The sequence below is a fragment of the Hyperolius riggenbachi genome, chromosome 12, assembly GCF_040937935.1.
Source record: "Hyperolius riggenbachi isolate aHypRig1 chromosome 12, aHypRig1.pri, whole genome shotgun sequence".
Lineage (NCBI taxonomy): Eukaryota > Metazoa > Chordata > Amphibia > Anura > Hyperoliidae > Hyperolius > Hyperolius riggenbachi.
Window position 1 is genome coordinate 157,615,511 of NC_090657.1, and position 22,575 is coordinate 157,638,085.

Below are 22,575 nucleotides of genomic sequence, written 5' to 3' on the forward strand. Positions count from 1 at the left end.
TTATCGGCACACTTACTTTCCCAAAGTCGAGTAATTATATTGTATGAACAGTGTTCATCTGTGCATCATTATCACCTGAAGAGATGGGCTGAGTGATAACCCCCCCCCCACACACACACACACACACACACACAAACACCCCTCCAAGATGATCACTGCCTTGCTACAGAAAGGGTCTGAATAACGTCAGCGGAGATGTAGTGTGTGTGTGTGTGTGTGTGTGTGTGTGTATGTGTGTGTACTGTGTGTGTGTATGTATGTGTACGTGTACTGTGTGTGTGTGTGTGTGTGTACGTGTACAGTGTGTGTGTGTGTGTGTGTGTGTGTGTGTGTGTGTACAGTGTGTGAGTGTGTGTGTGTACGTGTACAGTGTGTGTGTGTGTGTGTGTGTGTGTGTGTGTGTGTACAGTGTGTGTGTGTGTGTGTACAGTGTGTGTGTGTGTGTGTGTGTGTGTGTGTGTGTGTGTGTGTGTGTGTGTGTGTGTGTGTGTACAGTGTGTGTGTGTGTGTGTGTGTGTGTGTACAGTGTGTGTGTGTGTGTGTGTGTGTGTGTGTGTGTATATAGGTGTGTGTGTGTGTGTATAGGTGTGTGTGTGTGTGTGTATGTGTGTGTGTGTGTGTATGTGTGTGTGTGTACAGTGTGTGTGTGTGTGTACAGTGTGTGTGTGTGTGTACAGTGTGTGTGTGTGTGTGTACAGTGTGTGTGTGTGTGTACAGTGTGTGTGTGTGTGTACAGTGTGTGTGTGTGTGTGTGTGTGTACAGTGTGTGTGTGTGTGTGTGTGTGTGTGTGTGTGTGTGTGTGTGTGTGTGTGTGTGTGTGTGTGTGTGTGTGTGTGTGTGTGTGTGTGTGTGTGTGTGTGTGTCTGTTGACTAACTTCATATATTAAATAAACCGTTTTCCACGGATGAAGTTAACAAAACAACAGCAACTCTCAAACCCCAGAAAGCTCTTGGCCCACACAGGTTTAGCAAGGAGTATTTCAGATACTTCTCCAGAATTCTCTCACTATTTCTTGCACAACTTTTCAACTGTTTTGCTAATAGAACCCCAAATCCAAGGTTTCAAAATCAAAGATTCTGTCCATGGCGTCAGCTTATTTGCAGAGGACATTATCCTGTCCCTTGATGACGCACTGATCTCTCTTCCAAGACCTACCAGACTCATTGAAGAGTTGTCTTTACGGTCACTATAAACTGAATAGGAGTAAACCTACGCTTCTCTGAGTCAATATATCTGAAAATATGAATTTGTTGCCGTCTTCCAAATTTCCTCTCACTTAGGCCACAGAGTATCTAAATCTTCCAGGCATCAACCATCCCACCTCTAGAGATAAAACTTCCTACCCCCATTATCAGTTATAAAGCAGGGCCAGTTTTTAGCGAAGTGTAATCTCTCATGATCAGGAAAAATAGAGGTCTTTAAGATGTTTGTGTGGCCCAAAATATGATACATTTTTAGAACAGTGCATATACCAGTGAGGCCAAGCTGTCACACAGATTTAAATAGAATTGTATCTAATTTCATACGGAATGGAAAAATTCTGAGAGTGGACGGACATTTTACAGTCTTGCCAAGAAATCCAGGAGGTAGCCCCCCCCCCCCCTTTCTTATTACGTAGCTGCAATCTTAAAGTGTATCAAACACTGGTGGGAGAGCTCTATTGCCAAAATATGGGTCAAAATAGAAACTGCAATGCTATACATCCAGCTGAAAGATGTACTAACAGCTCTGTTCCCCGGATATACACAGCCAGCTCTAGCTGAGCTCTACCCTCCATCTCAGCCACTTTAACAGCATGGGAGTATTCATTAATGTTTCCTCCCACCTCTAAGGATACTGAACAACCCAATACACACTGAGGGCCCTGAAGCTATTGTCGAGCTGCCTGAACTGATCACCCCGGACTGAGCTAGGCATAATGCACTTCAATGACATCATAATAAATGGAAAGATGAAGATAGTAGCAGCACAGTAGGGTACTGTATTGTGTTAGCCATCAGTAAAAGCAAGCAGTTTTGAATCAGAGTGATACCATTTATACAGAAATCAGCCTGACGAAGGCTTCATAGCCGAAAGCTTAATCCTTTCCTTCTAAGTTAGCCAATAAATGGTATCCTCCGGATTCAAAACTGCTTGTATTTAAAGATATACAGGCTGAATTTAATCTTCATACTCCCCACCTATTTACACACCAGGGTTTATCAAACAAAACAAACAACAAACACAGAACATTTATAACGCGCTTTTCTCCTGGCGGACTCAAAGCGCCAGAGCTGCAGCCACAAAGACGCGCTCTATAGGCAGTAGTAGTGTTAAGGAGTCTTGCCCAAGGTCTCCTACTGAATAGGTGCTGGTTTACTGAACAGGCAGAGCCGAGATTTGAACCCCGGTATCCTGTGTCAGAGGCTGAGCCCTTAACCATTACACTATCCAGCCACTTATCACATATTAAAGTGTCTGTAATCTCAGAACTTGCTCCCTACACAAAAGACAAACAACAGCATAATAACCTTTAAAGAAAAACATTTCTATGTTACAGCTGATAGAAATCCTGCAATAAATATGCAGTGTGTCTACTTCCTGCTTTAATGAGTGCAGACATAGCGGTTAACATCCTGTGTTTACAAATTAGCAGCTCTGCAGAGGCAGCTAGCTGACAGGTCAGATTACATCTTGTAACAGATGAGGGGGAATTATACAGGTTAAACTCTCTAAATACATACACAGTTTATTTCTCTAGGTTTGCCTTCTGTCCTGTGCAAGCGTTCAGGTCCACTTTAAGGGTGGGCACTTTTCACACATACCAAATACCAGAATAAATAACTCCTCTCTAACCCCCCATAAAAGGCAGCATATCAATATGGTACAACTCCCTTCTCCCAAGACAAAATTCTTGTGAAATACTCCAACTCTTGGCCTAATGATCTCCAAGTGTTCATCTCCCAGGCAAACGCCACAAAGCCAGGCTAAATTACTACTAAATAATGTAACTCCCACTGGGGAATTCACCAGAAATTTGTATCAAGATGGTAAGAAGGATAACTGCCTTTCCCTGCAATATGCTGGAGATGTCAGAAGAGCACAGTTACCCTCCCACACATGCTGTGGGACTGCCAAGCAATCAGAAGTCTATAGAACAGTACAGAAGTTCAGTTCCAGTCCTTAATAACTTCCAATCAGAACCAGGCCTAGCAATGTTAATACTAGATATAGATTATTATTATTATTATTATTATTATTTATTATTTAGTATTTATATAGCGCCGACATATTACGCAGCGCTGTACTGTGTATATATATATATAGTCTTGTCATTAACTGTCCCTCAAAGGAGCTCACAATCTAATCCCTACCATTATTTATTTATTTATTATTTATTTATTTATTGTATTTATAAAGCGCCAACATATTACGCAGCGCTGAACATTAATTTAGGTTACAGACAATATTTAGGGGTGACAAACAGCAATATGACAATACAGGAATACAAGAAAACCAGATCACACAGCACAGTATGAGTACCAGGTAATGCTTAGTCAGTCACTGGATGGAGCATGGAGATTAGGCAAGTTAGGTTCACTCAGATGCATAGCATGGGTGCACAGTAATGGAGGTGCATGATCAGGTAGGACACAAAGGGAGGAGGACCCTGCCCAAAGGCTTACAATCTAGAGGTCTACCATTGCCATATGTCTATAATATGTAGTGTAAGTACTGTAGTCTAGGGCCAATTTTTAGGAGGAGCCAATTAACTTATCTGTATGTTTTTGGAATGTGGGAGGAAACCGGAGTGCCCGGGGGAAACCCACGCAGACACAGGGAGAACATACAAACTCTTTGCAGATAGTGCCCTGGCTGGGATTCGAACCAGGGACCCAGCGCTGCAAGGCGAGAGAGCTAACCACTACGCCACCGTGCTGCCCATATAGATAAACTCAATCCAGAAGTAGGTCCATTAACATGTCACATTCTATTGGGAGCTATTAGGCCAATAACAAAAACATTGGATAACCAATTTACCACAGAAGAAATCAGCTTTAACCCCCCAGTAAGCCCCAGTAAGAAGCAACACATCAATGGAAGCTAGCCTTCCTAAGGCCAGAAACCCACTGGGAGCGCTTTGTAAGCGTGAGTGATTTGAAAAAGCTCTTGGTAATGCAATGCTATGGGGGATTTTTATAAAATCACATCCCTCAAGTGAGATCACACCCATAGCATTACATTAGCTAGAGCTTTTCAAATCACAAAGCGCTCAGAAAAGCTCCCCTAGTGGGTTTCTAGCCTTACAGAGCTCATCCCCGCACCATTTCATATCAGATACCACGAGATTGGTTTATTACTTCAATCCCCTATAAGCAGGAAGACCTGCCAGCTAAATAACTAAACTAAATAATGATAAAACCTCCCAGGGAGATAAATATTGTGTGTGTGTACATCCAAGGAGATAAATATTGTGTGTGTACTTCCAAGGAGATACATATTGTGTGTGTACTTCCAAGGAGATACATATTGTGTGTGTACTTCCAAGGAGATACATATTGTGTGTGTACTTCCAAGGAGATACATATTGTGTGTGTACTTCCAAGGAGATACATATTGTGTGTGTACTTCCAAGGAGATACATATTGTGTGTGTACTTCCAAGGAGATACATATTGTGTGTGTACTTCCAAGGAGATACATATTGTGTGTGTACTTCCAAGGAGATACATATTGTGTGTGTACTTCCAAGGAGATACATATTGTGTGTGTACTTCCAAGGAGATACATATTGTGTGTGTACTTCCAAGGAGATACATATTGTGTGTGTACTTCCAAGGAGATACATATTGTGTGTGTACTTCCAAGGAGATACATATTGTGTGTGTACATCCAGGGAGATAAATATTGTGTGTGTACATCCAGGGAGATACATATTGTGTGTGTACATCCAGGGAGATAAATATTGTGTGTGTACATCCAGGAAGATAAATATTGTGTGTGTACATCCAGGGAGATAAATATTGTGTGTGTACATCCAGGGAGATAAATATTGTGTGTGTACATCCAGGGAGATAAATATTGTGTGTGTACATCCAGGGAGATAAATATTGTGTTTATAAAGCCAGGGAGATAAATATTATGTGTGTACGTTCAGGGAGATAAATATTGTATGTGTGTAAAGCCAGGGAGATACATATTGTGTGTGTATGTCCAATGAGATACATACATTGTATTGTGTGTGTAAAGCCAAGGAGATAAATATTGTGTGTGTACAGCCAGGGAGATGCATATTGTGTGTGTACGTCCAGGGAGATGCATATTGTGCGTCTACATCCAGGGAGATACATATTGTGCGTGTACATCCAGGGAGATACATATTGTGCGTGTACATCCAGGGAGATACATACACTGTATTGTGTGTGTAAAGCCAGGGAGATAAATATTGTGTGTGTACAGCCAGGGAGATACATATTGTGCGTGTACATCCAGGGAGATAAATATTGTGTGTACAGCCAGGGAGATACTTATTGTATGTGTACATCCAGGGAGATGCATATTGTGCGAGTACATCCAGGGAGATACATATTGTGCGTGTACATCCAGGGCGATGCATATTGTGCGTGTACATCCAGGGAGATACATATTGTGCGTGTACTTCCAGGGAGATGCATATTGTGCGTGTACGTCCAGGGAGATTCATATTGTGCGTGTACATCCAGGGAGATACATATTGTGCGTGTACGTCCAGGGAGATTCATATTGTGCGTGTACATCCAGTGAGATACATGTTGTGCGTGTACATCCAGGGAGATGCATATTGTGCATGTACATCCAGGGCGATGCATATTGTGCGTTTACGTCCAGGGAGATAAATATGGTGCGTGTATGTCCAGGGAGATAAATATGGTGCGTGTACGTCCAGGGAGATACATATTGTGTGTGTACGTCCAGGGAGATACATATTGTGTGTACGTCCAGGGAGATACATATTGTGTGTGTACGTCCAGGGAGATACATATTGTGTGTGTACGTCCAGGGAGATAAATATTGTGTGTGTACGTCCAGGGAGATACATATTGTGTGTACGTCCAGGGAGATACATATTGTGTGTACGTCCAGGGAGATGCATATTGTGTGTACGTCCAGGGAGATACATATTGTGTGTACGTCCAGGGAGATACATATTGTGTGTGTACGTCCAGAGAGATACATATTGTGTGTGTACGTCCAGGGAGATACATATTGTGTGTACGTCCAGGGAGATGCATATTGTGCGTGTACATTTAGGGAGATACATATTGTGTGTGTACATCCAGGAAGATACATATTGTATATACATCCAGGGACATAAATATTGTGTGTGTACAGCCAGGGAGATAAATATTGTGTGTGTACATCCAGGGAGATAAATATTGTGTGTGTACATCCAGTGCGATAAATATTGTTTCACCTGGGTTATGGGTGTAACGGTTGGGTGTCGCAACTCAGATGTCTGATTATTTGGTGATCTGCAGAATCACCAATAATGCAGACGCTATACCTGATTATGTGTGATCTGCAGAATCACCAATAATACCAGTATAGCAGCACACGGAGCTGAGTATGTAGTGTTGGTGCAACCGTAACTTAATAGTTTGACGAGACCTCACCAGAGGGGCTGATGAGGTACTATCGATACACTGACTGTGTAATAGAGTACAGTAACTTTAATAGTTTAGCGAGACCTCACCAGAGGGGCTGGTGAGGTACTATCGGCACACTGCCCGTATAGTAAAGTACAAACCCCAGCAAGCTGGAGATACTGGAACTGAAGAGATAGAATCTCCCGAGGAGCGGGTGATTCAGACAGTACTGCAGCCTAGTGATCACCAGACTGTACTGCAGCCTGAGGAGCAGGAGAGACAGACAGTACTGTGAGTAATGATCACCTGAGGAGCAGGCGATTCAGAGCGTACTGCAGCCTAGGAGCAGGAGGTACAAACAGCACTGTAACTAATGATCGCCTGAGGAGTAGGCGATTCAGACTGTACTGCAGCCTAGGAGCAATCGGCCATAAGCAAATAACTTCACCAGAGGAACTGGTGAAGCTAACACCTCACCAGTGGCGAGGGCCCACTGGTGAGTAGAATGGTCAGACAGGCAAGGGTTGGCAACAGAGAGGACAGTATCAGAGTAGAATCGTAAGGCAGAAGAGTAGTCGGTAATCGGGCAGAGGTTCAGCAACATAGGCAGATAGGCAGAGGTACAGAATCGATAAGCTTAGAGCAGAGTCAGAGTATATCCAGAGTCAAACACAGAATATCAATCACAATATAAATAATATCCTAGTCTAGGTGTGAAGTCCTTGGTTTCAACACCTGGGATCTAGTCTAAGGTCTGAGCGCTAAACACAGGATGTATTCACGACAGCAGACAGTGTCTGAATGAAGCCCGGAGGCTTAAGAAGCAGAGGAGACCTCATTGGCACGCCCCCAGCAGTCAGCCAATCCTGGGCGCCGTGAGGCTCCTGTGACGTCAGCTGACCAGCAGGTCAGCTGACGAGCCTCCTCTTAGCATAAAGGTCCCGTGTGTGCGCGCGCGAGAGAGACGGTGACCCAATGCTTAAACAAACATTCCGTCCTCGGCTTCCTAGACGCTAGGAGGACGTGCAGCGGCACGGAGGCAGCTGCGGCGGCAGTGCTGTTCGCCGCAGCTGCCTCGTTCATTACAATGGGTCATTGCTTTGCTATTAGACAGCCTGGATTTAGTTCATACATCAGGAAAAGGAAAACCTAAGCCTAAACTATGAATGTATAAGTTCCCAATGGGTAATATTCCCATATTACTACAAAGTTGGCAGAATAACCTGTAGTTTTTATAAGCTCTGCACTACACACCGCCTTTGGATAACATTGATCACATAGTATCTTTGTCTATATATGGACAGAGGTATGTGACCCCTCTATGCAGGGCAATCCTCAGCCACTAGGTGGAGCTGCTCCTAACCCAGCTATAAAAATAAATAAATGAAAGTTTAGGGGCTTCACAGAAATCTGTCCATGGGTCTTGTCTAGTTACGAGTGTCTGTTACACATGAGCTTTGGTAGAATATTACAGACACACGTGCATATTGTACTTAGTGCATGGAATTATAAAAATTTACTAAGATGTTATCAGTATACGGTTGTAAAATGATACGTCTGTACTGAATCCAACGGTACTTTTCCGTTAGCCGGGGGCATCCACTAGGTGGAGATAATTACTATTCCCCCTCCAGGCCGCCATGGATAGTAGGGAAAGATGTAATTCTAGTGGAGTAATTCTGGTGGAGCCACCTAGTGGATGCGCCCGGCTAACGGAAAAGTACCAATCCAACTATTTGAAAAATCAATAAAAATTGAAAACAAAATTAAAAAATAAAGGGTCCAGAGGCTCCGCCTCCCGAGGTGAAGACCCCTGGGGGCACTTTTTGCGCTACAGGCAGGGGCGGGTCTACCATGAAGCAACCTGAATCACAAGATTCAGGCAGAAAAACCTAGGAAACAGCATTTGGTCAGTTTGGGCCACCTGGTGCCGGCCTCTTCTCCTCTCTCCCGCCCGCCTGCCTGGCGCGCACACTATGATCTCTCCCGCCTGCCTGGCACACACACATCCACGTATCACTGAATCCCCAGCCTCATTCCACCAGGGGCACCTGCATGCTACCGTAAAACCCCATCACCGGTGAGACATCATCATGGCCAGTCAGGGGGGAAGCTGCGGCACGCGACCAATCAAGCGAGGATGCTGACCCCAGACCGGCCAATCACAGCCGCCCGCTGCTCCGTTTGCTAACTGGACTTGATGGTCTCACTGGCAGGACCACAGTACCATCATTGGGCCAATCACTGCACTCGATCAGTAGCAGTAACATCTGATAGGTCACTGACTGCTTTACATTGTATAACCGTCATATCTTCAGTGATGTCTCATGAAAAGCTATAATAAAAGTATGTACAGAAATGTGAGCAGTGCACTGACTGGTGTGAGATTCTGTGGATGGACAGAAGTGACTTTATCCAGCTCATAAAGTCCCCTTTGTCTGTGCAGAAAAACAAGCTGTAATGTATGCATTCTATACTGGAAGCCATCCAGATACCGGCTGCTTTATAAATACACGATTGTGGCCGCAGCTGCAGAACCCAGAATTACCATGCTGGAGATCAGAGGGGAGACATCTGCATCTCTGCAGTGTGCCCCATCTGTGCTGCCTGTGTACAGCCCCCTAACAGCTTATACTGTGTACATACACAGATCAGCACACACTGCAGCTAGTTTACTATCAGTATACCGTACATCCTGGAGATGAGGGGAGACATCTGTATCTCTGCAGTGCGTCCCATCTGTGCTGGCTGTATACACCCCCATATAGGGGGACCCCAACAGCCAGCCTCCAGCTACACACACCCTCCAATGTCTGTACACCACCCCATAGAGGACCCCCAACATCCAGCCTCAAGCTACAAACCCCCAGTTCCCCCCCCCCCAATACAGGACTCAGGAACCACAACATCCAGCCTCCAGCTACAACATCCCCCCCCCCCCCCCCCCGGTGTACATGTACACTCACTAGCTGACTGATCTCACAAATCACAGACCGCTGCAGAACAGCTTATACTGTACATACAGAGATCAGCACACACTGAAGCTAGTTTACTATCAGGGGAGGACCCCAACAGCCAGCTTAAAGCTACACACACCCTCCAATGTCTGTACACCCCCCTATAGAGGACCCCCAACATCCAGCCTCAAGCTATGCCCCCCTATACTGGAACCCCAATATCCAGCCTCCAGCTACAACCCCCCCACTAGAGATGGGCCGAACCTCCGATTTTAGGTTCGCGAACCGGGTTCGCGAACTTCCGTGGAAGGTTCGGTTCGTGTTAAAGTTCGCAAACCGCAATAGACTTCAATGGGGATGCGAACTTTGAAAAAAAAAATAATTATGCTGGCCATAATTGGAAAAGATGTTTCAAGGGGTCTAACACCTGGAGGGGGGCATGGCGGAGTGGGATACACGCCAAAAGTCCCCAGGAAAAATCTGGATTTGACGCAAAGCAGCGTTTTAAGGGCAGAAATCATATTGAATGCTAAATGACAGGCCTAAAGTGCTTTAAAACATCTTGCATGTGTATACATCAATCAGGTAGTGTAATTAAGGTACTGCTTCACACTGACACACCAAACTGTTCACTGAACAAAACAGGTATGCAGTGGCGGGTTCACTAAACAGGTATACAGTGGCGGGTCCACTGAACAGAACAGGTATGCAGTGGCGGGTCCACTGAACAGAACAGGTATGCAGTGGTGGGTTCACAGAACAGGTATGCAGTGGCAGGATCACTGAACAGGTATGCAGTGGTGGGTGGGTTCACAGAACAGGTATGCAGTGGTGGGTTCACAGAACAGGTATGCAGTGGCAGGATCACTGAACAGGTATGCAGTGGTGGGTGGGTTCACAGAACAGGTATGCAGTGGCAGGATCACTGAACAGGTATGCAGTGGTGGGTGGGTTCACAGAACAGGTATGCAGTGGCAGGATCACTGAACAGGTATGCAGTGGTGGGTGGGTTCACAGAACAGGTATGCAGTGGCAGGATCACTGAACAGGTATGCAGTGGTGGGTGGGTTCACAGAACAGGTATGCAGTGGCAGGATCACTGAACAGGTATGCAGTGGTGGGTGGGTTCACAGAACAGGTATGCAGTGGCAGGATCACTGAACAGGTATGCAGCCAGGAAAAGCTAAGCCTAACTAATCTTTCCCTATGAGAGACAGACAGCAGCTCGCCCTACTCTCTCTAATGCAGGCACACGAGTGGCCGTAATGGCCGCCGCTGCCTGCCTTATATAAGGGGGGTGGGGCTCCAGGGGCTAGTGTAGCCTAATTGGCTACACTGGGCCTGCTGACTGTGATGTAGAGGGTCAAAGTTGACCCTCATAGTGCATTGTGGGGCGAACCGAACTTCCGGAAACGTTCGCCTGCGGGAGGCGAACGCGAACCACCGAAGTTCGCCGGGAACCGTTCGCCGGCGAACCGTTCGGCCCATCTCTACCCCCCACCCTGTCTGTACACTCACTAGCTGATGTCACATAAATCACAGACCTCTGTATGTACAGTATAAGCTGTTCTGCAGCGATCAGCACACACTGCAACTAGTTTACTATCAATACAGACACAGAGTAACAGCATATACTGTGCATACTGGAGGTAGCAGAGAACAGCACACACTGCAGCTAATTTACTATCAGAACGAGCGCAGAGTAACAGCTGATATTGTACATACTGCACGCTGTAGCTGCAGCGTGTGCTGATCTCTATAATTACAGGCTCAGAGTAAAAGCATATACTGTACATATTGGGGTGGGGGGGGTAGCAGGGATCAGCACACACTGCAGATAGTTTACTATTAGTGTAGGCACAGAACAACAACTTAGAATGTACATACTGGAGGCAGCAGAGATCATTACACACAGCAGCTAGTTTGACATCAGTACAGGCACAGAGTAATAGCTTATATTGTACATAGTGGAGGCAGCAGAGATCAGCATACACTGCAGCTAGTTTACTATTAGCACAGGTACACAGTAAATGCTTTAAAAAAAAATGTTTTTTTTAAATTCTGCTCGTACACACACACACACACACACACACACACACACACACACACACACTAACAAAGTCTTCCAGCCTACATTGTCACTTGTGCAGGAGTAAGCCCGCTGCCACAGTGTGACGCCAGCATACACCCTGTCCCCTCCTCCTCACAGTGTAACCCCGGCACAGCCTGTCTCCTCCTCCTCACACAGTGTGACCCCGACACAACCTGTCCCCTCCTCCTCCTCGGCTCCTCCCACAGTGTGACCTCGGCACAGCCCGTCCCTTCCTCCTCCTCACACAGTGTGACCCCGGCACAGCCTGTCCCCTCCTCCTCACACAGTGAACCACCGGCACAGCCCGTCCCCTCCTCCTCACACAGTGTGACCCCGGCACAGCCCGTCCTCTCCTCCTCACACAGTGTGACCCTGGCACAGCCCATCCCCTCCTCCTCACACAGTGTGACCCCGGCACAACCCGTCCCCTCCTCCTCACACAGTGTGACCCCGGCACAGCCCGTCCCCTACTCCTCACACAGTGTGACCCCGGCACAGCCCGTCCCCTCCTCCTCGCACAGTGTGACCCCGGCACAACCCGTCCCCTCCTCCTCCTCACATAGTGTGACCCTGGCACAGCCTGTCCCCTCCTCCTCATACAGTGTGACCCCAGCACAGCCTGTCCCCTCCTCCTCCTCACACAGTGTGACCCCGGCACAGCCTGTCCCCTCCTCCTCCTCACAGTGTGACCCCGGCACAGCCTGTCCCCTCCTCCTCCTCACACAGTGTGACCCCGGCACAGCCTGTCCCCTCCTCTTTCTCACACAGTGTGACCCCGGCACAGCCTGTCCCCTCCTCCTCACACAGTGTGACCCCGGCACAGCCTGTCCCTTCCTCCTCACACAGTGTGACCCCGGTACAGCCCGTCCTCTCCTCCTCACACAGTGTGACCCCGGCACAGCCCATCCCCTCCTCCTCACACAGTGTGACCCTGGCACAGCCTGTCCCCTCCTCCTCCTCACACAGTGTGACCCCGGCACAGCCTGTCCCCTCCTTCTTCTCACACAGTGTGACCCCGGCACAGCCTGTCCCCTCCTCCTCACACAGTGTGACCCCGGCACAGCCTGTCCCTTCCTCCTCACACAGTGTGACCCCGGCACAGCCCGTCCTCTCCTCCTCACACAGTGTGACCCTGGCACAGCCTGTCCCCTCCTCCTCACACAGTGTGACCCCGGCACAGCCCGTCCCCTCCTCCTCACAGTGTGACCCCGGCACAGCCCGTCCCCTCCTCCTCACAGTGTGACCCCGGCACAGCCCGTCCCCTCCTCCTCGCACAGTGTGACCCCGGCACAGCCCGTCCCCTCCTCCTCACAGTGTGACCCCGGCACAGCCCGTCCCCTCCTCCTCGCACAGTGTGACCCCGGCACAACCCGTCCCCTCCTTCTCCTCACATAGCGTGACCCCGGCACAGCCCGTCCCCTCCTCCTCACACAGTGTGACCCCGGCACAGCCTGTCCCCTCCTCCTCACACAGTGTGACCCCAGCACAGCGTGTACCCTCCTCCTCCTCACACAGTGTGACCCCGGCACAGCCTGTCCCCTCCTCCTCCTCCTCCTCACACAGTGTGACCCCGGCACAGCCCGTCCCCTCCTCCTCCTCACACAGTTTGACTGCGGCACAGCATGTCCCCTCCTTCTCACACAGTGTGACCCCGGCACAGCCTGTCCCTTCCTCCTCACACAGTGTGACCCCGGCACAGCCCGTCCCCTCCTCCTCACACAGTGTGACCCCGGCACAGCCTGTCCCCTCCTCCTCACACAGTGTGACCCCGGCACAGCCTGTCCCTTCCTCCTCACACAGTGTGACCCCGGCACAGCCTGTCCCCTCCTCCTCACACAGTGTGACCCCAGCACAGCCTGTCCCCTCCTCCTTCTCACACAGTGTGACCCCGACACAGCCTGTCCCCTCCTCCTCACACAGTGTGACCCCGGCACAGCCTGTCCCCTCCTCCTCACACAGTGTGACCCCGGCACAGCCTGTCCCCTCCTCCTCACACAGTGTGACCCCGGCACAGCCTGTCCTCTCCTCCTCACACAGTGTGACCCCGGCACAGCCTGTCCCCTCCTGCTCACACAGTGTGACCCCGGCACAGCCTGTCCCCTCCTCCTCACACAGTGTGACCCCGGCACAGCCCGTCCCCTCCGCCTTACACAGTGTGACCCCGGCACAGCCCGTCCCCTGCTCCTCACACAGTGTGACCCCGGCACAGCCCGTCCCCTCCTCCTAACACAGTGTGTCCCCGGCACAGCCTGTCCCCTCCTCCTCCTCACACAGTGTGACCCCGGCAAAACCCGTCCCCTCTTGCTCACACAGTGTGACCCCGGCACAGCCCGTCCCCTCCTCCTCCTCACACAGTGTGACCTCGGCACAACCCGTCCTCTCCTCCTCACACAGTGTGACCCCGGCACAGCCTGTCCCCTCCTCCTCACACAGTGTGACCCCGGCACAGCCCGTCCCCTCCTCCTCCTCACACAGTGTGACCCCGGCACAACCCGTCCCCTCCTGCTCACACAGTGTGACCCCGGCACAGCCTGTCCCCTCCTACTCACACAGTGTGGCCCCGGCACAGCCCGTCCCCTCCTCCTCCTCACACAGTGTGACCCCGGCACAACCCATCCCCTCCTCCTCACACAGTGTGACCCCGGCACAACCCGTCCCCTCCTCCTCACACAGTGTGACCCCGGCACAGCCCGTCCCCTCCTCCTCACACACTGGCACAGAATGTCCTCCTCTTCACACAGTGTGACCCCGGCACAGCCTGTCCCCTCCTGCTCAAATCACAGTTGCACAATCAGCCCCACACAGCTCTGCTATCTCAGCACTTCTTGTGCAGGAAATAGGAAGAGTATGTTCCACATTCTGGCCACAAATATCAGCATCAGGTTTATAATTCCCCAGAACAAACAGAGGGGTTGGGAGGCCTTTCCCGGTCACTACAGTTTCCTCAGCCAATGCTGTGAATGCCTATGCTCAGTGGGAGCAGATTCACACGGTAGACTATGTTCAGAGGAACCCTGCACTGGAATGGGGACTGTAAGAGTATCCAGGAGGCCTCTGCACCATCCTTCCTACTACTGAGCTCAGTATCTTAATCCAGGTGGAGGCCCCTGGAAACGTCTCCCCACTCATCTTTTCTGACCGTTTGGCACTAGTCTTGCATGTGGCTGTGGTCTGTGTCACTGCCGGTAGCATGAGGCAGTAGCTGGGCCCTTCAGAGGCTGCGCAGGTAGTCCCATCTCCTCTAGGATGGCACATCAGTACAGGTCACTGCCACAAAGTCTGCCAGAAGAACCCAGGAGTCAGAGAGCTGGACAGGACCATAGAAGGTCCTCAGCCCATGGAGGTGACACCTCCAGAAGGCCAATGGTGTGACAGTCTCTGATAACACTCAGAAACAGGCTTCATGAGGGTGGCCTAAGGAGCCCGATGTTCTGTGGAAGGACCTGTCCTCATCGCCTGGCACCATGGAGCTTGCTTGGCATTTGGCATACAATACCAGAATTGGCACTTTCCACAGGAAGGAGCAGATCACCCTGAGGACACGTGACATGGAGGACATTATGCTGCTGTCATATTGTCTAGCATGAGCAGTGGTGGATCAGTGATGGTCAGGGAGACAGATACATGAAGGGACACACACTGACTGACAAATATCTGGATGACACCCTTGGACCCACCGTCAGACTCTGCGCTGGTGCAGGGGGTCCTGGGCATCTCCTGTTGTACGGCAATGCCCAGCCTCATGTAGCGACAGTACGAAGGCACTTCCTGGAGGATTAAGAAACCGCTGACTGCACCCCACTCACCTGACATAAATCCAGTATGACCCCCTCTGGGACATTATGCGTAATATGTTGGCGCTTTATAATTACAATAAATAATTAAAATAAATGATGTCTCGATCTATCTGCTACTATCAGGTGGCACCTCAGACTGTCCCTGAGCTCAGAAATGATGGTTCAGGTCTGGGCGAGTGCTGTAATAGCATCACAGGAGATTTGGGCACAGCCAGCACCACCATAGACCGTAATACGAATTACGGCTACAGCGGCGGACAGTGAGTAAATTTGGCGCTGTCAGAAGACGGAGCTGAAGTTACTTTTAAAACACTAATTCAGCAACAGCTGGAAGCCGAATTACATCATTCCCCACTATTCATGGCTACCCGGAGGGGGAATAATAATTAACGCCGCCGACGATTTCATATGTATGCGGTCTGGGAGGAGACCCCCTGGACACCATTTGTGGTCTCACTAGGAGAATACCCCAATGTTGTTAGGAGAGCAAACCAGCATGTGAGGGTCATACAGATCATCGACTATCACATTCATTGGCTGAAAGAAATTTCCATAAATTGAACCCGCTGGCCGTATCATCAATTCACTTTGCTTTCTGGGTTGTCCGAGTTCTGCTCTCTGTAGGCCGAGAGGTTTCATGTCCATCAACCAATGTGGCCTCCTTTCCCTCCTCAGCACCCCAACTATATCACTATAGATATAACCCCCCCCCCCCCACCGGACTATATCAGTATAGATATACAGCACCCCGACTATATCAGTATAGATATAACCCCACCCCCACCATATCAGTATAGATATAACCCCCCCATATCAGTATAGATATACAGCACCCCGACTATATCAGTATAGATATAACCCCACCATATCAGTATAGATATAACCCCACCCCCACCATATCAGTATAGATATAACCCCCCCATATCAGTATAGATATACAGCACCCCGACTATATCAGTATAGATATAACCCCACTATATCAGTATAGATATAACCCCACCCCCACCATATCAGTATAGATATAACCCCCCCCCCCCCATATCAGTATAAATATACAGCACCCCGACTATATCAGTAGAGATATAACCCCCCGGCCCAAATATATCAGTATAGATATAAAGCATTGTACACAAACATCTCATCTACACACACTGTACAGACCACACACACACACTATGTAGAAATAGGGACGGTCAATGTGGGGAACAAAGGCAGCCTGTGTAACAAAGACCAGGAGCCAAATGCTGCAGTATCGTAGGATAAAATTAGTTCAAGATTACAAGAGTAAGAGTAATACAAAGGTAGGTGTGTTACAGAACCTTCAACTACCGTATATCGCCTACGGGGAAAACACTGTCCCCGCTCGGTACTCCAGGCCCTCCGGAGCCAGGTGGTCGCTCTCCTGAGGTCCTTACTAGCTGTGGATGGCACTACACTGGTGGTAAGGACACCTCCAAAGGAAATGTAGAGGGCAATGAAGGCTCCCAAAAATAAATATCTCTGAGTATACCTTATACAGGAGACATAAATAAACACATGATGTTTCGATTAACGAACCTGAGGAAGCAGGCAGAGAGACCCGCGAAACGCGTTGTCTTTTTAAATTGTACTTGAATGAACCTTACCTGATCTCGTTTTTCTGGGTTGGTTCATCTGAAGAGGTAAGATAACTCATGTATTTATGTCTTTATAATGTATACTCAGAGAGATAGCTATTTTGGGCCTCCTCCACCCTTCTTCATATATATTATATATACACACAGTGAGTATATAATTTCCTGGTTGGACCTGATGGAGGAATTGTTATTTCAGCCAGACTAGTGATGTAATGTCGTAATTACAGACAGGATTCACATCTGTGATTGGGAACGGGTTTGGGCGCATAGTTTGGCAGGCAGGTGGCAATGTGTCATGCATAATATTACTTAAAAATTGGGGTTTTCCTGTCCCGGTGAACAGTAACGGCAGCTTCCTGGCCCCATTCCAAACTGCATATCATTTGCATGTATTTTGCATACAAGATGGAATTAATTTGCATCTCATTAAATAATCTAATACAGAAAGCACCTGGGTAACTTGATAGAATATATAAAGGAATGACCAAACCCCTTGCAGGTAAGTTCCTGAAAGGGGTCTTCTCTGACCCCTTATCTATTCCCACACGGGGTAATACAGACCCCATCCTGTGACTAAATCTGGTTTCAGAATCATTTATTTAAATCCAGCTTCCCAATAATGCTTTCTTATTCCTCCTGCTTCCCGACAAGTTTGCCATGGAGGATTCCCATAGGCTGAGACCGACCAGTGAGAATCCTCAATGGGTACATGACACACCCCCAGAGTGTGGTTCCGCTCAGAAGACAGAAATGTGACAATGTCTCCTGCAATCAATACAAGAAAATGTGGACAGAAGAAACTATTATCAAAGAATGGATGCTGATTAAAGTGGCTGGGTAGTGTAATGGTTAAGGGCTCTGCCTCTGACACAATCTCGGCTCTACCTGATCAGTAAGGAATCCTTGGGCAAGACTTCCTAACACTGCTACTGCCTATAGAGCACCCCCTAGTGGATGCAGCTCTGGTGCTTTAAGTCCACCAGGCGAAAAACACATCAATGTTATTTGTCTTGTCTACAAAGCTGAATAATGACTTTATTTCTGCTCTGCCAACTCTAGAGGGCCAACTCATGTATGTTTCCATAACACAGTGATTACTTGACCTTTCTGATAATTACAGCTGAGCTCCTCCCCTCATTAATCATTATTGGAAGTAAATGGGTCAAAATATGCATAAGAATCACAACCTCAGCAACTGGCACAGAAGCCATGAGGTTATGACTCTGTATACTGGGTGAGTGCTCACCCAAAGCTGCTGACAGCCGCACTGACACACCTGTACACAGACAGCCACACAAAGACACCCATACACAGACAGCCACATAGAGACACCTATACACCAACAGCCGCACCGACACACCTGTACACTGACTGACACATAGAGACACCTGTACACCGATAGCTGCACTGAGACACCTGTACACCGACAACCGCACCGACACACTTGTACACTGACTGCCACATAGAGACACCTGTACACCGATAGTCACACTGTCACACTGACAGCTGCACTAAGACACCTGTACAAAGACAGCTGCACCGAGACATGCCTGTACACCAACAGCCACACCGACATGCCTATACAATACACCTGCACACCGACAGCTGCACTGACCCAGCAATACACCGACAGCAGCACTGAGACACCTGTACACCGACAGCTACATTGAGACACCTGAACACCGACATGCCTGTACACGGACAGCTATACCAACACGTCTATACAATACACCTGTACACCGACAGCCACACCGACATACCTATACAATACACCTGTACACCACCACCTGTACTTTGGTGACAACACTGCATTGTGTGTGTGTGTGTGTGTGTGTGGGGGGGGGGGGGGGGTTAGTTTCATGGTTTAGGCCCAGTAGAAATTACATTCCACAACCTTTGAGTGGCTGTTTCATGTATGATGAGTGGGGCAGAGTTTTGCCATAGCACTATGTTGTACTGAGAATATTTACCTGTCCTATAATCAGAGCAATGGCTCCCCTTGTAGGAGCTGCATTAGTACTACACACGTGAGTATAAAGACTCAGCTGTATTGAAACTGTTTACAGTAAAGCACCCCTGAACTGAGAAACAGAGAGATATGGAGGCTGCCATATGTTTCCTCATAAACAATACCAGTTGCCTAGCTGGCCTGCTGCTCTATTTGGCTGCAGTAGTGTCTGAATCACACACCTAAATCAAGCATGCAGCTAATCCAGTCACTTCAGTCAGATACATATGAGAAGCTGCATGCTTGTTCAGGTGCTGTGGCTAAAAGTATTACAGGCAGAGGATCAGCAGGACAGCCAGGCAATCTGCATTGTATAAAAGGAAATAGGTCAGCCACCACATCCCTCACTTCAGGTGAGGTTTAAATATTATTGATTCATACGACGACGCCATCTTCAGTGGCACAGTACTACATATTTCCTGATGCATTCATCCAGAAATCATATAAACCAATTCCTCTATTGCATGCTGTGTTTCTGCAAGTTGTCGTCTCTCTGCTGTGATAACAGGGTAAGCCTGCAGTGCCTGTCTCTGACCTGATGTTCTCTAAAGGAGCAAAGGCAGAAACTTGAGTCAGGCTGGAGGAGAGAACAGCAATCTGTGCCTCAGAACATCAGGATAAAATACAAACTTATCTAGTAGTAGAATAATAACAATAACAATAATAAATAATAATTTGCTGCTGGAAATGGTCACAGGGGAAATGGTCCTGTCCTGTGTGTGTGGCCAGAGACCCCCCTTACACAATCCAGAATCTTTAGGAAAAACTCCGCAGGAATGGATAAATCACAACTCCTATCCCCAATTCATTAGAAATGGCAGAAATTTTCCAGCATGTCGGAGAATGAAGTGAATGCAAATAGTGACAATCATTTATCTCAGTATTGTTGTGTGACGACCCACAACTCCTTCCTTTATGCATATAATACGTATAGTTCCGCCCCCTGTCAGCTGGGAGGCATGCTGGTATTTGTGGTTCCCCCAAGAGGTATTAACACAATATATATAATGCAAATAATAAATTATATAAATGTATATATACACATTTCTTCCTGGTGACAGGTATACAGATCCTCCCCCTGTGGCAGGCAATTGTCTGGTGGTAGGCATGCTGGCAATTGTGGTTCCCCAGGAGGTAATGAAACAGAATATATATATATATATATATATATATATATATATATATTATATATACATACACACACACATATATATATATATATATATATATATATATATATATATATATATATATATATATCACACATACACACAAACACACACTTCCTCCTGGTGACAGGCACACAGACCCTCCCCCTGTCAGGTGATTGGCTGGTGGGAGGCATGCTGGCCCTTGTGGTTCTCCCCCTCCCCTGCACACGTTGCGGCTCACCTTGGGCAGGGGGAAGCAGGACTGCTTCTCCTCCATCCTCCCGGCTCACTCTCTCCTCTTTGTGCTGCTGCAGAACAGCTAATACTGTTCGAGGCCCCGCCCCTCTCCAGGGACCGGCCCCGCCCCCCGCTGCGGACACACCGCCTCCTGCCGCGTGCAGCCAGATCGCTGCCGGTCCGAGGGGGGCCCGATATCCTACCAGAGGGGACCCCATCATGTGTGTCAGGGGGGATCCCCAGGCAGCAGAGGGATATACAGCCCGGTATATGGCGTTAAGCCCCCTCCATGCAGAACCGCAGAGCAACCTGTCACTACTAATCGTCAGTGAGATGCTAATTTATGCAAAGAGAATGGAAGTGGGCGTGTCCAGTGCAGCATGTGCATCAATGTACACAGCTCCCAGCAGTGGGGATGGTCCTGGATGGTAGTAGACCATGGCTGCTTTTCCTCTGGTCGATATGTGCAGTAACTTCGTGACGCGTTTCGGCGTACCCACGCCTTTGTCAAACTCATAGATATTGCAAATATCGACCAGAGGAAAGGCACCCACGGTCAACTACCATCCAGGACCATCCCCACTGCTGGCCACAGAGGAGGAGCAGGTTGCCATCCAGGGTCATTGGTTTGGGTTTTTACCCAAGATATTCTTGTTTTTCATCCTGGGGGTGTCATGGTGGCATCATGTTGCTGTATTAAACCCCGCCCCCTGAACAAAGCCCCACCCTGTGGGTGTTTTATTGCTTCCTCAGCATCTGCTTAGCTAATTTGCAGGTAGCTGCTACTGTGTCCCTCTGTGCCTTGTGTATTCTTTTTTCCTCCTTCTGTCCCCCTGTGCCACCACTGCCTCCTTCTGTGCCTCATTCTGTCCCCCTGTGCCTTTCTTTGTCCCCTTGTGCTACCTCTACCCCCCTGTTCCTCCTTCAGTCCTACTCTGCCTCCTTCTGTCCTCCTATCCCTCCTTCTGTCTCCCTTTGTGTCTTCAGTCCCCATGTGCCACCTTTGTCCCCTGCACCTTCTTCTGTCCCCCTGTGCCTCCTTCTGTGCCCCTTTGTACCTTCTGTCTACCTGTGGCTCTGTCTGTCCCCTTCTGCCTCCTGTCTCCTGGTGCCTCCTTACGCCCCCTCTGCCTTCTTCTGTCCACTTTTTGTGCTTCCTTCTGTCCCCCTTTGTCAAAATATAAGGGAAGACGCCGAGAGCCCAGTATAGTGTAGTAATATGTACTGTAAATTGGGTATGGAAGGTAAGTATAGGTAGGTTATACTCACAAACAAGGGTTACCGTCCAGGTAACCACTATGAAGGCAGGTGAGGAGATTAGACCTGTCCCCACTCAGCATTAAGAAGTCACTCTCTGTAGATCGGGAAAAAGGAAGAATTCCCCTCCACCAGGGGTGGAAATAACTGCAATAGTAGTACAGAGGCGCCAGCAGGGTAAAAACAAAATGTCTTTAAAATGGATAAAATGAAGTAGATAGCGGTACACTTACCCCTCCAAAACAGACACAAAAAATTGCTGTTTTAAGCAAATAGTTTATTTACATACTCCGAACAAGGTGCAACGCGTTTTGCGGGCATATCCCACTTCCTCAGGCAGTAAGTAGGAGCATATCACCAATGCAGTCCGGTACATAGCCTGGCGCCTCTGTCTGCTCCCACTGTGTGCCTCCTTCAGTCCCCCTGTGCCTCCTCCTGTCCTTTTTTGTGCCTCCTTCTGGCCATCATGCCTTCTTCTGTCCCATTGTACCGCCCGCTGCCCCTCTGTGTACCTCCTTCTGTCCTCCTGTGCCGCCTCCTGTCCTCGTTTGTGTCTAATTCTGTCTCCCAGTGTGCCTCTTTCTGTCCCCCATTGTTCCTCCTTCTGTCCCCCATTGTTCCTCCTTCTGTCCTAGTTTGTGACTTTGTCTGACCTTCGTGCCTCCTTCTGTCCCCCTGTGCCTCCCTATGTCCCCCTGTGTGCCTTCTTCAGTCCCCGTGCCTCCTTCTGTCCCCCTTTGTGCCTCATGAAAGTGGAGCCCTGCCTATGTGTATTTTCTAGTGAAACTCTGCCCACATTACATGAATTTTCTGGTGTAACGATTCCTGCATTGCATATTTTCTGGTGAAACACT

The 22,575-nt window shown here is 48.5% G+C and overlaps 1 protein-coding gene across 1 annotated transcript in view; it reads right to left on the reverse strand.

Moving 5' to 3' along the window:
• ADA (adenosine deaminase) overlaps positions 1–20,523 on the reverse strand; it is a 93,223-nt gene extending 72,700 nt beyond the window's left edge. The window contains exon 1 of the mRNA XM_068262005.1: positions 20,469–20,523. Coding sequence (XP_068118106.1) covers positions 20,469–20,504 — 36 coding nt within the window. The 5' untranslated portion in view covers positions 20,505–20,523. The remainder of the gene's footprint in view (positions 1–20,468) is intronic.
• Between the last annotated feature and the right edge of the window lie 2,052 nt (positions 20,524–22,575).